The sequence below is a fragment of the Heterocephalus glaber genome, unplaced genomic scaffold (genome assembly GCF_053883595.1).
Source record: "Heterocephalus glaber isolate CG9 unplaced genomic scaffold, H.glaber_assembly_v1.0 deba00001744, whole genome shotgun sequence".
NCBI classification, from domain to species: Eukaryota; Metazoa; Chordata; class Mammalia; order Rodentia; family Bathyergidae; genus Heterocephalus; species Heterocephalus glaber.
Window position 1 is genome coordinate 4,054,202 of NW_028258450.1, and position 12,437 is coordinate 4,066,638.

The window sequence follows — 12,437 nt, forward strand, 5'->3', positions numbered from 1 at the left end:
GCCAGAGAGGGACATGAGGCCAGGATGGCGCCAGATCACCGGGAGTGGGAGTGTGGGGCCATGGTCCCTGGCCTCAGAGACTGAAGTTGGAGCTGCTGTTTCTGGTCCCCAGCGAGTGACTTCCTCTCCCAGCTGCCTGTCCTCTGGTGTGGCTCGGGGATGTGTGAGTCCCCACTGCAGGCACTGTGGTTGAGAGCCAGGCAGGTGTCCCTTTGTTCCCGTAGAGACAGGCAGCAGATGCTGTGTGCCACTGTCTTCCCCAAGGCAACTGGCCACCCCTGTACCCAGTACTTCGTTCTGTCTCAGATGCCGGTTTTCACTTTTTAAAACATACTTGGAATCCCAGCAGTGTGCGAGGCTGAGGCAGGAGGGTGGCAAGTTTGAGCCCAGCCTGAGAGAATTAGAGATTCTGTCTCAAAGTGTGCAAAAGGGCTGGGGATTTGGCTCAGTGCAAAGGCCCTGGGTTCAATCCCCAGCACCAGAACAAAAACCAACCCCGAGACAGCCCTGGACGTGCAGGCCGAGCAGCTTGCTGCACCTGCTCCTCTGCAGAGCCTACGGGACATCTGCTGCCTGGCCAGCTGTGTAGGGCCTGTGGACTGTCCTGGTGGCCCCACTGTGATGTCAACCCCGGGAGGGCAGGGACGGGCAGGGGCAATTCCGAGGGAAGGCAGCTTGGTAAGGCGGGAGCACACGAGGGCGGAGGTGTGGAGGGGCTGTGGTGTGCATCGTGCATCCTGAGCCTGAAATTCTCTCCTGTGAACCTCACCACAGCCTCGGGAGAGAGAAGGAAACAGGGAGATTCGTTTCCCTGGGCCGCCCCGCCAGGCTTCTGGCAGCTGTCGGAGGGAGCTCTGCAGGCGCCGTGCACCTCTGTGACATGGGCTCCCTGGAGCAGTGACCCTGGAGGGCCCAGGCAGGCCCAGTGCCCTGAGCTCCTCCAAGTTGCCACACCTGCGGGGTGGGCGTGTGATGGGGTGTGTGGAAAGCACTGCTGTAGGCCAGGACACTGTGCACGCTCTGTGTCCCACACTGTGCAGCCTCTGACCTCCTCCCACACAGATGGACTGCCTGGGCGTGTGCACACCCCGTCTGTGTTGTCCTCTCACCTGGCTTATTTAACACTGTGCCTTCCAGCGCTGCCTTGCTGTCATCTGACACCACCCTGCATAAGAGTTCCATCCTGTGTCACTGCCTGGGACACGTATAAGTGTCTGTCACCAAAACAAAAGTTTCATAAGTAATACACCCATAGTACTCTGTGTGCAGCACACTCATATTTTTATTCTGTGTTTAGTGGGGTGTTTTTATTTTTGTTTTTGCAGTACTGGTGATTGAACCCAGGGCCTTCGCGCTGAGCTACATCCCAGGCCCTTTTTATTGTTTGCTGTGAGATGGGGGTCTCACTAAATCACTGTCACACAGGCTGGCTTTGAACTTGTGATCCTCCTGCCTCAGGCTCCCAGACTGCTGGGATCGCAGGTGTGTACCACACCTGCCATTTCTAATGGGCACCCTGTGCAGTGAGGGTTGCAACGTGGGAGTGAGGAGGGGGCTCTGGGAATCCAGCGCTGCTGCTTCCAGACTCTGTGACCTCCTGTGCTCCCTCTGGCCTCAGTTTCCTAACCTGTAAAACAACAGTGGTGATCACACCAGCTACTTTGTAGTTGTGAGGCTTAAATAAACTAACAAACAAGTCCCTTGTTGAAAATGGCATAGTAGGGCAGGGGATGTAGCTCAGTGATGCCACGCTTGCCTGGCAAGCACAAGGTCCTGAGTTCAATTCCCAGTACTGGAAAAAAAAAATGGCATAGTATTTTTCCTTTTCCTTTTTCTTTTTTTTATTAATGGTGCTGGGATGGAAGCCAGGGACTCTGCATACAAGGCAAGCGCACTGCTGAGCTGCAGCCCAGCCCAGTGGCGTAGTATATATTCCCCTCCGAGGCTCAAATCACCTCCAGGTTCCCTACACTATCTGATACAGCCTGGCAGTCCTCAGGAGCCTGAGGCAGGACGATTGCCAAGAGTTCAAGGCCAGCCTGCACTAAATAGCCAGACCCTGTCTCAAAAAACAAAACGAAAGTAATGTAAACACTAGGTAAATAGTTGTTATGTATTACTTAGGGAATAATGACAAAGAAAGTTGGTGAATGTTCAGTACAGGTGCAGTTTTTGTTTCGGTTTTTTTTTTATTGTTTTGAAACAGGGTCTCGCTATGTAGTTCAGGTTGGCCTTGAACTCACTATGTAGCCCAAACTGACCTTGACCTTGCACTGATCCTCCTGCCTCAGCCTCCCAGTGCTGGGAGTACAGACCTGTGTCACCATGGCCAGCTTGTAGTAGTGGGGATTTAAAACATTTTTTTATTAGTACATATTTATAGTACATAATGATTGCATTAATCATGGGGAGTTGGTGCATGCAAATAGCACATCTTAATGTTTGTTTGTTTTTTGAGCCAAGGTCCTGCTTATGTAGTCCAGGCTGACCTCAAACTCATGGCAATCCTCCTGCCTCAGTCTCCCCAGTGCTCTGATTACATGCATGCACTACCACACCTGGCAGCACATTTTAATTCTTATTTTTTTCATACCTAGGATTGAACTCAGGACCTTGCACATGGTGCCACTGAGCTACATCCTTGGCCCCATTTTAATTCTTAATTCTCCCTCTCCCACATCTCTGGGAACCTATCTTTTTTTCTTTCCTTTTCTTTCTTTCCTTTCTTTTCTTTCTTTTCTTTCTTTCCTTCTTTCTTTCTTTTTTTGTGTGTATGTTTGTAGCACATAATGATCACATTCCTCATAGGGGATATTTTAAATTTTGAGACAAGATCTCACTAAGTTGCTAATTTGCCAAGCTGGGCTCAAACCTGCAGGCACGCACCACTGCCCGCCATCTTCCCCCATCTGTAGCTGGGGCTGCGGTGCCGGCCGTGCCCACTCACTGTGGGGCGTTTATCCAGACCCCTGTGCCTGACCGCGGAACTTAGCTTCCCTTCGCTTCACAAACAGCACTTCTATAAATGCCCTCCCACCCACTCAGAACCTACCTGCAGGGTAAAATCTAGAAGTGCAGGAGCGGGAGGGCAGCAAGGGGAACATTTCCTGGGGAGGCTTGGGTGCCTCCTGCAGGGCTGGGCACACAGCTTCCCACGCAGATGCACGGCTACAGGCAGGGCTGGGGCAGCTCTGAGAGCCTTCACCCCGGTTTCTAAATGTGGGTGACGTCAGCTTCTTGCCGCCTGCGCATGGGCAATGGAAGCCTCATAAACACTGATGTTGAGCCTTTTTTTTTTAATTCATTAAGTTTATTGGTACATTTTCTTTTCATTTGGTACCAGGGATTGAACTCAGGACCTTGCACTTGGGAGGCAGGCAGCAGTACCACTGAGCTAAACCCCCAGCCTGTATTGGTACATTTTCGATAAATATTATGATCGCATTCATCATTGGGAATTTGTACCTTTACATGATGTATCTTGGTTATTATTTTCCATTCCCCTCCCTCCCTTCAACCCCTCCATCCCTCCCTAATTACAAAAGATTTGTTTCTGTTTTTCCCGTTCTTTCTCATTTTTTTCTCTTCTTTCCTTTCCCTCGTGCCACCCCCCCACCAAGTTCCCCTTCACCTTTGAACATTTTTTCCCTATTTCACAATATCTGTTATACATTTTGGTCCTCATTTACACTTTCAGTTTCTCACACCAGAGAATTCAGTATTTACACATGTGTGTCCTATTTATTTCACTTAGAGTATGGTCTCAAGGTCCATCCATTTAGCTATAACTGTCTCTAGTTTATCTTTATGGCTGAGTAGTACTCCATTTAATTAATTAATTAATTTATTTATTTATTGGTACCGGGGATTGAACTTCCATTTTATTTCTTAAAAACATATCTTCTATATCCATTCACCAGTTGATGGGCATTTGGGCTGTTTCCAAGATTTAGCTATTATAATCTGCTGCTATAAACATGGGTGTGCATATATCGCTGTGGTATATCGCTTGGTATCTTTTGGAAAGATACCAAGAAAGGGAATAGTTGGGTCAAGTGGAACCTCTAGTTTTAGTTTTTTGAGGAATCTCCACACTGATTTCCACAGTGGTTGTACCAGTCTTCACTCCCACCCGCAGTGAAGGGTTCCTTTTTCCCCACAGCCCCTCCAGCATTTGTAATTGGTTAATTTCTTGAAAGCAGCCATTATTTCTGGAGTGAGGTGGAATCTCAGCATTGTTTTAATTTGCATCTCATGAATTATCAGTGATGTTGAACATTTTTTCATATGTCTATTTCCTGTTTCTCCTTCATCTGAGAAATTTTTTTTTTAATGATTGGGCTGGGGATGTCGCTTGGTAGTAGAGCACTTCCTAGAATACATGAGGCCCTGGATTTCACTCCCAGTATTGAAAAGATTATAAAAATCATGTTTGTCACATGAAGAATTTAGAAGATACAGAAAAGGACAAAGAATAATCAAGCACCTGTAATGCCACCATGTGGATGCAGTGGGTAGCATTTTAGTTTGGAGTTTTCATCTAGGGCACGCCTTTAATCCGGAGGCTGAGTCAGGAGGATTGCCACAAGTTCAAGGCCAGCCTGGGGTACAAAGTGAGACCCTGATTTTAAAAAAGAAAAAAAGGGCCAGGGATTTAGCTCAGTGGCGCCTCACCTGCCTGGCAAGCACAAGGTCCTGAGTTCGATCCTTGGTACCACAAAAAAAAAAAAAAAAAGTGTTAAAGTACAGGAGAAATGTCCCAGCTATCCTATCATTCCCAGCCCCGCACTCCCTTGTTCCCCTCCAGATAACCACAGGAACTCACTTTTTGCTCTTGTTTTTTGTGACAAGGTCTCACTATGTAGCCCAGGCCGGGCTCCAACTCCTGATTCTCCTGACTCAGCCTCCCAGGTGCTGGGATTACAGGCCTGTGCCACCACACCTGGCTAATAACTTTAAAAAAAAAAAAAAATCCTTCAAGGGCTAGGAATTTAGCTCAGTGGCACAGCTCCTGCCTGGCAAGCACGAGGGCCCTGAGTTCAATCCCCAGTACCAAAAAAAGTCCTTTGAGTTCTGGTTGCGTGTGAGCAGCCTACTGCAAAGAGCAGTTTACATTTCTCTCCCATGTGTTCCCAAAAGATTGCACATTATCCACCAGGCAGCCTGCCAAGAGTTCCCGACTTCCCTGTCACCTTGGTGTGTGTCACTGTGATTCATTTCCCCAGTAAACACCGCCAAGGGACATTAGGTCCCTCCCAGCCTTTTGGTGTCCACATGGAGCTGCAGGAGGCCACTCAGTCCCTAAGTTCCCGGACTGCCTGAAGTTGTGATGAAACTGCCTAGGCCTCCTGAGTAGCTGGGATTATAAGTGTGCATGACCACACCCACCAATTTCCTTTACTTTCATAAGCTGGGGCTGCACCCCAGCCTGCCCCACCATTCCCCACGCCTGCCAGGGCGTTCACCTGCTCCCTTCCTGGGAACCTGTTTGCTGGCTCACAGCCCATGTGCATGCGTAATTGGGTGGCCGCTGCTGACCTGCATTCTTCGGTCCAGTGCAGACCCCAGGGACCCAAGACCCAGGTGTTGGTGCTAAATATTCAGCTAGTTCCAAATGTGATTGGTTAAACTATGGCACCAGGGCTTGTGATGTGCATTTCTCTTAAGACGAGTTAGATGGAACATCTTGAAATACTGAGCCTTTTGTATTTCCTTTTCTGTGCACCATCTCATTGTGTCCTTTGTGCCGTTTTTCTCATCTGCTTGTTACCTTGAGTGATTTCTAGCGGCTCTTTGTGTGTGGAAGAGCTGAACTTTGTGTGTCTCTGAATGATAGATCTTTTCAGCAGTCTTGTCATTTCTGCTGCAGATGTAAGTTTGTGGACTCTGTGTATTGGAGGGTGATCAATCCTCCAACTGCCTAGAAAGGGGGACTGAGAGGGCTGAAGAAAAAAAAAAGATGAGAGGCTTGTGTAATTTGAAAGTTTATGGGGGGAGGACCGGGGATTTAACTCAGCGGTTCTGCCGCCTGCTTTGCAAGCGTAGGGTCCCGAATTAGAGCCCCGGTACCAAAAAAATAAAGTATATGAGGGGCCAGGAGGTCAGTGCCTCAGAGCGGGCAGAGACAAAGACTCTCCGAGCTTGCTGCTATTTATTGGATTCATAGGGAATATTAGCTGACTCAGAGGGCGGCGATAATCCTAAATTGATGGGGATCTTATAATCGGAGGGAGTATCAGTCAGCTTGGCGGGTGGCAGTGATCCTATGAGGATGAGGATCTTAGGTTGCTGAGGCTCTTAGGTCGGTGAGGAGCTCAAGTTGATTAGGACAGTGAGATGAGCAAAGCGTTCTTACAGCAGTAGGCGGGATGAGTTAAGCTGTAGGTAATTTGCTCCTCCCCAGGTGAAACCTTTCTCATTTTGAATTACTATTTGGTTCTTAGAGAACCAGGATGTCTTCCAGCTGATGGAATCTTGCCCTTGAGCCCCACAGTATCACGGGACCATTGAGGCCTCAGCTGTGACCAGAAGCAAAACGGAGTGTTTCCACATGCCATAGCCAGCCCTCAGGCGAGAAGACTAGACCTCTGACAGCCCTAAGCATAAATTAATTGTGGGGACTGGAGATTTAGCTCAGTGGTTCCACTGCATCCCTTGCAAGTGCAACCTCCCGAGTTTGGTCCCTGGTACCAAAAAAGACAAATGACAACCCCCTGCCAAAAAAAAAAACATAAATTAACTGTGAAATGATTTTTCCCCAAAATTACATAAAATGGCTCCCAACATAAGTGTTTGAGGTGGTAGGCCTTGAACCCAGGGCTTTCACACTGAGCTACATCCCCAGCCCTTTCTTAAATTTTGATTTAAGTTCTCATTAAGTTGCCCGGGTTGGGCTCAACCTTGGAATCTTCCTGTCTTCACCTCCCAGAGTGCTAGAATTACAGGTTAACATGTCCAGTTTGTCTGCATTTTTAATGAGAATGAAAAATATTTAAAACTTACATTTTTGTTTCCTTATTTTTTTTTTTTTTTATTTTTTGATACAGGGTCTTGATATGTAGTCTGGCCTTGAGCTCACTGTGTAGCCCAGGCTGGCCTCAAACACCCTGCAGTCCTCCTGCCTCAGCCTCCTGAGTGCTGAACAAAACCCGGTCTCAAAAAAATACCCCCCCCCAATTTGCATTATGCTTAGCTCTCACTATATGTATGCATTTTTTCCCATAAATCACTTGGGACTAAGTTGCAGATGTTATGCTCCTCTACTCCTTAATATTTTAGTGTAGTATTACCATCATCTTGTTATCAAAGCAGATTTACCGTGCAGTTGTATCACCTGCCGTTAATAATCCAATGTGACACCCAGCACCCCTAAGTCGTGGTCTTTGGGCTGCACCGTGCTTGCCCGGAAATGTATTCAGGGAGAGGAGTGCACAGGCTCTCGGCTTTTCACGCACAGCGCGTTCACTGTGGTCCTTGGGTTGTCTCTCTTTGTCCCTGTTGTGAATTCTCCCACGGTGGGGATCACTGACGCCCTCTACACACTTTTTCTGTTTTTAAGTTTTAAAATATTTATTCTTTGTGGAAAGGGTAAACAGTTTAAAAAATGTCTTTAGACAGCCTGGGGATGTGGCTCAGTGGCAGAGCGCTTGCCTAACATGCAGGAGGCACTGGGTGTGAGCACCAGCACCAAACCACAAACACACACACGCAGGGGCGTGCGTCTTTAGCGACACTGCCCTGCAGGTTCCAGGAGTCAGGTGCCAGTGTCTGGCCCCTGTCCCTCCCCCCCCCGAATGTTATCACCTGGGGTCTCCAGGCCCAAGATCGCAAGCCCTGTGAAAGTTCCCTGCTCCCCCCACTCTAGAGGGTGGCCATGTCGGGGCAGCCCCCTGCACCTCCTGTGGCGGCCATGTCCCTCTGGGAGGCCTGGGCCAGCTGTGATCGGGCTGTTTCCCTGTGTCCCAGGCTTTAATCACCAGAAGTGACTCAGGGCCAGGCTTGGAAGGGTCCGGGGACTCGAGCTGAAGCTAGTGGTGACTCTGAGGAGAGGCCCAAGCTGGGGACCCTCTGAGTCAGGTCCTCCCCAGTCAGCTTTGGGGCCTGGCCAGTCCCACGAGGCCAGTGGGAGACGGGCGTGGATCACAGCCTTGGTCTGTGCTGTGCTCCCTGTAGAGACTGGAGCTCTGTGCGCCCTGGCTCTGCTTCAGGCCTGTGAAGTAGGTTAAGACAGGCTGTGCTGTCGGGAGGGAGCCCTGGGCACACAGCTGGTGCCCAGTGGTTGCATGGCGGCTGCATGGTCTCCTTCTGGGGTGCAGAGTCCAGGGGGCTCAGTCTTCGGCCCAGGCCTGCTTAGGGGAGGTCACTGTGGGTGTCACAGCTTGCAAGGTTCCATGTGCCTGTGGGTGCAGATCCAGGCCTGGGCACCCAGGCGGGCTGTGGCCACACCACACAGGGACGGGAGCGGGCCGACACCCAGATGGGGCTGACACCGAGCCAGCGTCCAGCTCCCACCCCGCCGCTGCCGTTCCTGCCCCAAACCCTGGTCCCCCGGCCCGCGCTGGTGCCTGTCTGCCTTGACCTGGCTGGAGTGGCGGGCTGCCCCCTTCTCCTTGCTCTGCTCGCTGCTCCCCACGGCTGCCTCAGCTTCCCCGCTGCTGCCCCACCCACAGGGCTCACCTTTGTGGGGGGTGGGGGTGCAAGGGGGCAGAGGGGGATCGGGCAGGGACGCAGGCGGGGGTGTGGGGCGTTGGGGTGGGCAGGGTGGCCTGGTGGGGTCTCAGGACGCAGGTAGGCACGGAGGTGGGCTTAGGGTTCGGTCGGGGTGGCCGCGGGAGCCAAGGCTGGTTCTGACCCCGTCCCTCGCTCTCCCTCCTCCCCTGCCCAGATCCCAGCGGCGGCTCCACTGAAGGGCCCCGGCCCCTCCTCGTCCCCGTCACTACCTCACCAGGCCCCCCTGGGAGACAGCCCCCACATGCCCTCCCCGCACCCCGCCAGGCCCCCCTCCCGCCCGCCCTCCCGGCCCCACTCCCGCCCGCCGTCCCAGCCCCAGAGCCTCTCCCGCCCACCCTCTGAGCCGGCCCTGCACCCCTGCCCACCACCTCAACCGCCCCCAACTCTGCCCGGCATCTTTGTCATCCAGAACCAGCTGGGCGTCCCCCCGCCCACCAGTGCCCCGGCCCCCACGGCCCCAGGTCCACCCCAGCCCGCCTTGCGGCCCCCGTCCCAGCCCCCTGAGGGCCCACTGCCCCCGACCCCCCACCTCCCTGCGGCCTCCACCCCCTCCGGAGTGACCTCCTCTGAGACGCCCACCAGGTTGCCGGCCCCCACGCCTTCAGACTTCCAGCTCCAGTTCCCACCCGGCCAGGGGCCCCACAAGTCCCCCACCCCTCCGCCGACCCTCCACCTGGCCCCCGAGCCCGCGGCTCCCCCCCCACCGCCTCCTCGGACCTTCCAGATGGTGACCACCCCCTTCCCAGCGCTGCCCCAGCCGAAGGCTCTGCTCGAGAGATTTCACCAGGTAATCGGAGCAGGGACGCCGCTGCCCCCGCCCCCGCCCCGGCCCGGCCCTGGTGCATCCGGCCCCTGGCCCCCTCCCCTCAGTCACCTGTCCTTCCTCAGGTGCCGTCCGGAATCCTCCTCCAGAACAAGGCCGCGGGAGCCCCTGGCACCCAGCAGACTCCCACCAGCCTGGGGCCCCTCGCCAACCCCACTGCTTCGGTGCTGGTCAGCGGGCCTGCCCCACCCGGGACCCCCACCGGCTCCAGCCACCCCCCCGCCCCGGCACCCATGGCCACCACAGGTAGGGGAGCGCCCCGTGGGAGACACGGAGCTAGAGGGGCGGGCTGGGCAGAGCGCTGGGGTGCCCTGATCCCCAGCATCACCCGGGTTTGGGGCCATGGGCAGGAGAAGGCCGGGCAGGTGTAGGGCAGGAAGCTCCCCGCCGAGGTGGGACCTCCGTGCCAGTGACCCTGGGCCGGTCCTGCCCGCCACACACAGGCCTCGCTCCTCTGCTTCCGGCCGAGAGCAAAGCTTTTCCCAGCAACCTGCCGATTCTGAGTGTGGCCAAGACCGCAGCACCTGGGCCAGCGAAGTCTTCCGGGCTGCAGGTAAGGCCCTCGGGCAGGGCTGGGACGGGCAGCCGGGACCCAGTGGCAGGGCTGGAGATTAAACTCGGAGACCAGCAGCCGACACAGGCAGGAGGAGGGAAAGCGGCGGTGCTACAGGAAGTGGCCCAGGACAGGGAGGCCGGCGCGGGCGAGTCCCCGGACAGCCGTGGGAGTGGAGGGCGACACTAAGGCAGAGCAAAAGAAAAACACAAAGTGATGTGGGGCAAAATGTGGTTGTGGGTGTGGGAGACCTGCGGGTTGGTGGGTGGGTGGAGCCTGCCTCAGCCTCGTGTCTCCTCCCATCCTCCCCAGTATGAGGGCAAGCTGAGCGGCCTGAAGAAAACCCCCACCCTGCAGCCCAGCAAGGAGGCCTGGTGAGTGGCAGCGCCTCCCTTGCACCCCACCTTGCGCCCCTCTGGGAGACCCTCTCTGCGCATGCCCAGCTGCACTGCTGGAGGCAGCGTGCTTTCACCAGAGTGCACTTGTTTCCTTCCTGGAGAAGACTGGGGACCCAGGCGTGGTGGCGCATGCCTGAATCCCAGCCCTCAAGAGGCTGAGGAAAAGTTGAAGGAAATCAAGGAGGATCCTATAGTTAAAAAAAAAAAAAAAAAAAGGCCGAGGGAGGACAATAAGAGTTCAAGGCCAGCCTGGGATTCAACTGAGACCCTGTCTTGGGGGAGGGGGGTAACAGTGCCAGGGGACCCTGGGGGTGAGGAGTGTGGGGACCCCGTCGGGCTGCCATCTTCAGGAGGGCAGCGATTTAGTCTGGTGCCATCCCATCCCCTGGGCCCCTCAGCCTCGGAAGTGGGTGGGTGGGTAAGTGGGTGTGGGCTTGTGTGGCTGGGTGTGCTGGGGTCAGAATGGCCAGGTGCCATTCTGGGTAGGTGGTAGATGTAAGTACCAGGTGTGCCCCGTGCTGGATGTTGGGGACACAACAGCCCACAAGACACACCTGTTCCCTGCCCATAGGAGCTGCAGGTCACCAGGAAAGGGTAGAGATGGGGCCGGCACACCAGAGAGCACCACCCCCCTTCGGGCGCCTAGGGTCCTGGCAGCCAGAGACGGCTGCCCCCTGGTGGCAGGGGACAGAATAGAGGCCCCCAGGCCCAGGGACTCCCGCCCAACGCTCTTCCTCCACGTGTGCTCTTGGCAGGAGAGTGGCTGTACCTCACCTTTCCGGGCCTCAGTTTCCTCTTCGGTGAAGTGGGAGTCATGATAGCCCGCACTGCAGTCCCCATCGAGTGTCTGGCTGGGGCTGGGGTGGGGGACAGCTTCCCCGGGCCTCACCCCCGCCTGCCTGTGGTCTCGCCCCACCCCACCCGCAGCTTTCTGGAGCATTTGCACAAACACCAGGGCTCCGTCCTCCACCCCGACTACAAGACAGCCTTCCCCTCCTTCGAGGACGCCCTGCACCGCCTCCTGCCCTACCACGTCTACCAGGGCGCCCTCCCTTCCCCTAGCGACTACCACAAAGGTGAGGCCTCCCTCCCCGCATGTCCCCAAGGCCCTGGCTGGGCCATCAGCTCGTGGAAACCACTGAGCCCCTGTGCTGCAGTTGCCTGCCCGGCTCGGGGTGCATGGGCAGTGTGCAGCCCCCCAACATCCTGGCCCTGCACTCCTTCTCTTCCTGGCAGTGGACGAGGAGTTTGAGACGGTCTCCACACAGCTGCTGAAACGCACCCATGCCATGCTCAATAAGTACCGGTTGTTGCTCCTGGAGGAGTCCCGGGTAGGGCCCACATCCCACCCGGCCCCTCTGCCGGAAAGGAGGTCGGGAGGGAGATGGTCACATCGCAGGGACAGTGGGGGGCTGGGCGCGGTGACACGTCTGTCATCTGGGAGGATGAGACAGGAGGATCGCAAGTTCATGCCTAGCCTGAGCAATGTGACTTAGTGATCCCCCCCAAAAAAAGTTTGAAAAGGGCGCCCCCCTGTTGTGCCTCCTCTTACCTCTTTGCCTTTTCACTTGGGGATCTTTTCTTCTCCCAGCGAGTGAGCCCCTCAGCGGAGATGGTGATGATAGACCGCATGTTTATTCAGGAGGAGAAGACCACCCTTGCCTTGGATAAACAGCTGGCCAAGGAGAAGCCCGGTGAGCGGGGCGGGGCATTGCTTTTACACGCTGGCTGTGGGCTGCACGGCTCGCCACTGGGCGGCGCCCGAGCCCTCTCCCTGGCACCTTTGAAGGCTACGTCGCCTTACTGCGCATGCACAGCCGTCCCTCCCTGCATCAGGGCTGGGACTGGGGAGCCAGGCGGCTGGGTTGCACAATGTATGGTGGCGGGACCACTTGTGCTGATCCTGAGCTTGTGTAGCACTGCAAGTGAACGG

The 12,437-nt window shown here is 54.9% G+C and overlaps 1 protein-coding gene across 8 annotated transcripts in view; it reads left to right on the forward strand.

Moving 5' to 3' along the window:
- Bicra (BRD4 interacting chromatin remodeling complex associated protein) overlaps positions 1 to 12,437 on the forward strand; it is a 64,188-nt gene that overhangs the window by 49,059 nt on the left and 2,692 nt on the right. For 5 of the 8 annotated variants that reach the window (XM_087200710.1, XM_087200708.1, XM_004867217.4 and 2 more), the window contains 7 exons: positions 8,885 to 9,517; positions 9,619 to 9,799; positions 9,997 to 10,106; positions 10,419 to 10,480; positions 11,432 to 11,580; positions 11,741 to 11,835; positions 12,096 to 12,198. In XM_087200710.1, the coding sequence (XP_087056836.1) occupies positions 8,885 to 9,517; positions 9,619 to 9,799; positions 9,997 to 10,106; positions 10,419 to 10,480; positions 11,432 to 11,580; positions 11,741 to 11,835; positions 12,096 to 12,198 (1,333 nt within the window). The remainder of the gene's footprint in view (positions 1 to 8,884; positions 9,518 to 9,618; positions 9,800 to 9,996; positions 10,107 to 10,418; positions 10,481 to 11,431; positions 11,581 to 11,740; positions 11,836 to 12,095; positions 12,199 to 12,437) is intronic. The other 3 variants (XM_087200712.1, XM_087200711.1, XM_087200713.1) reach the window with 2 other exon arrangements.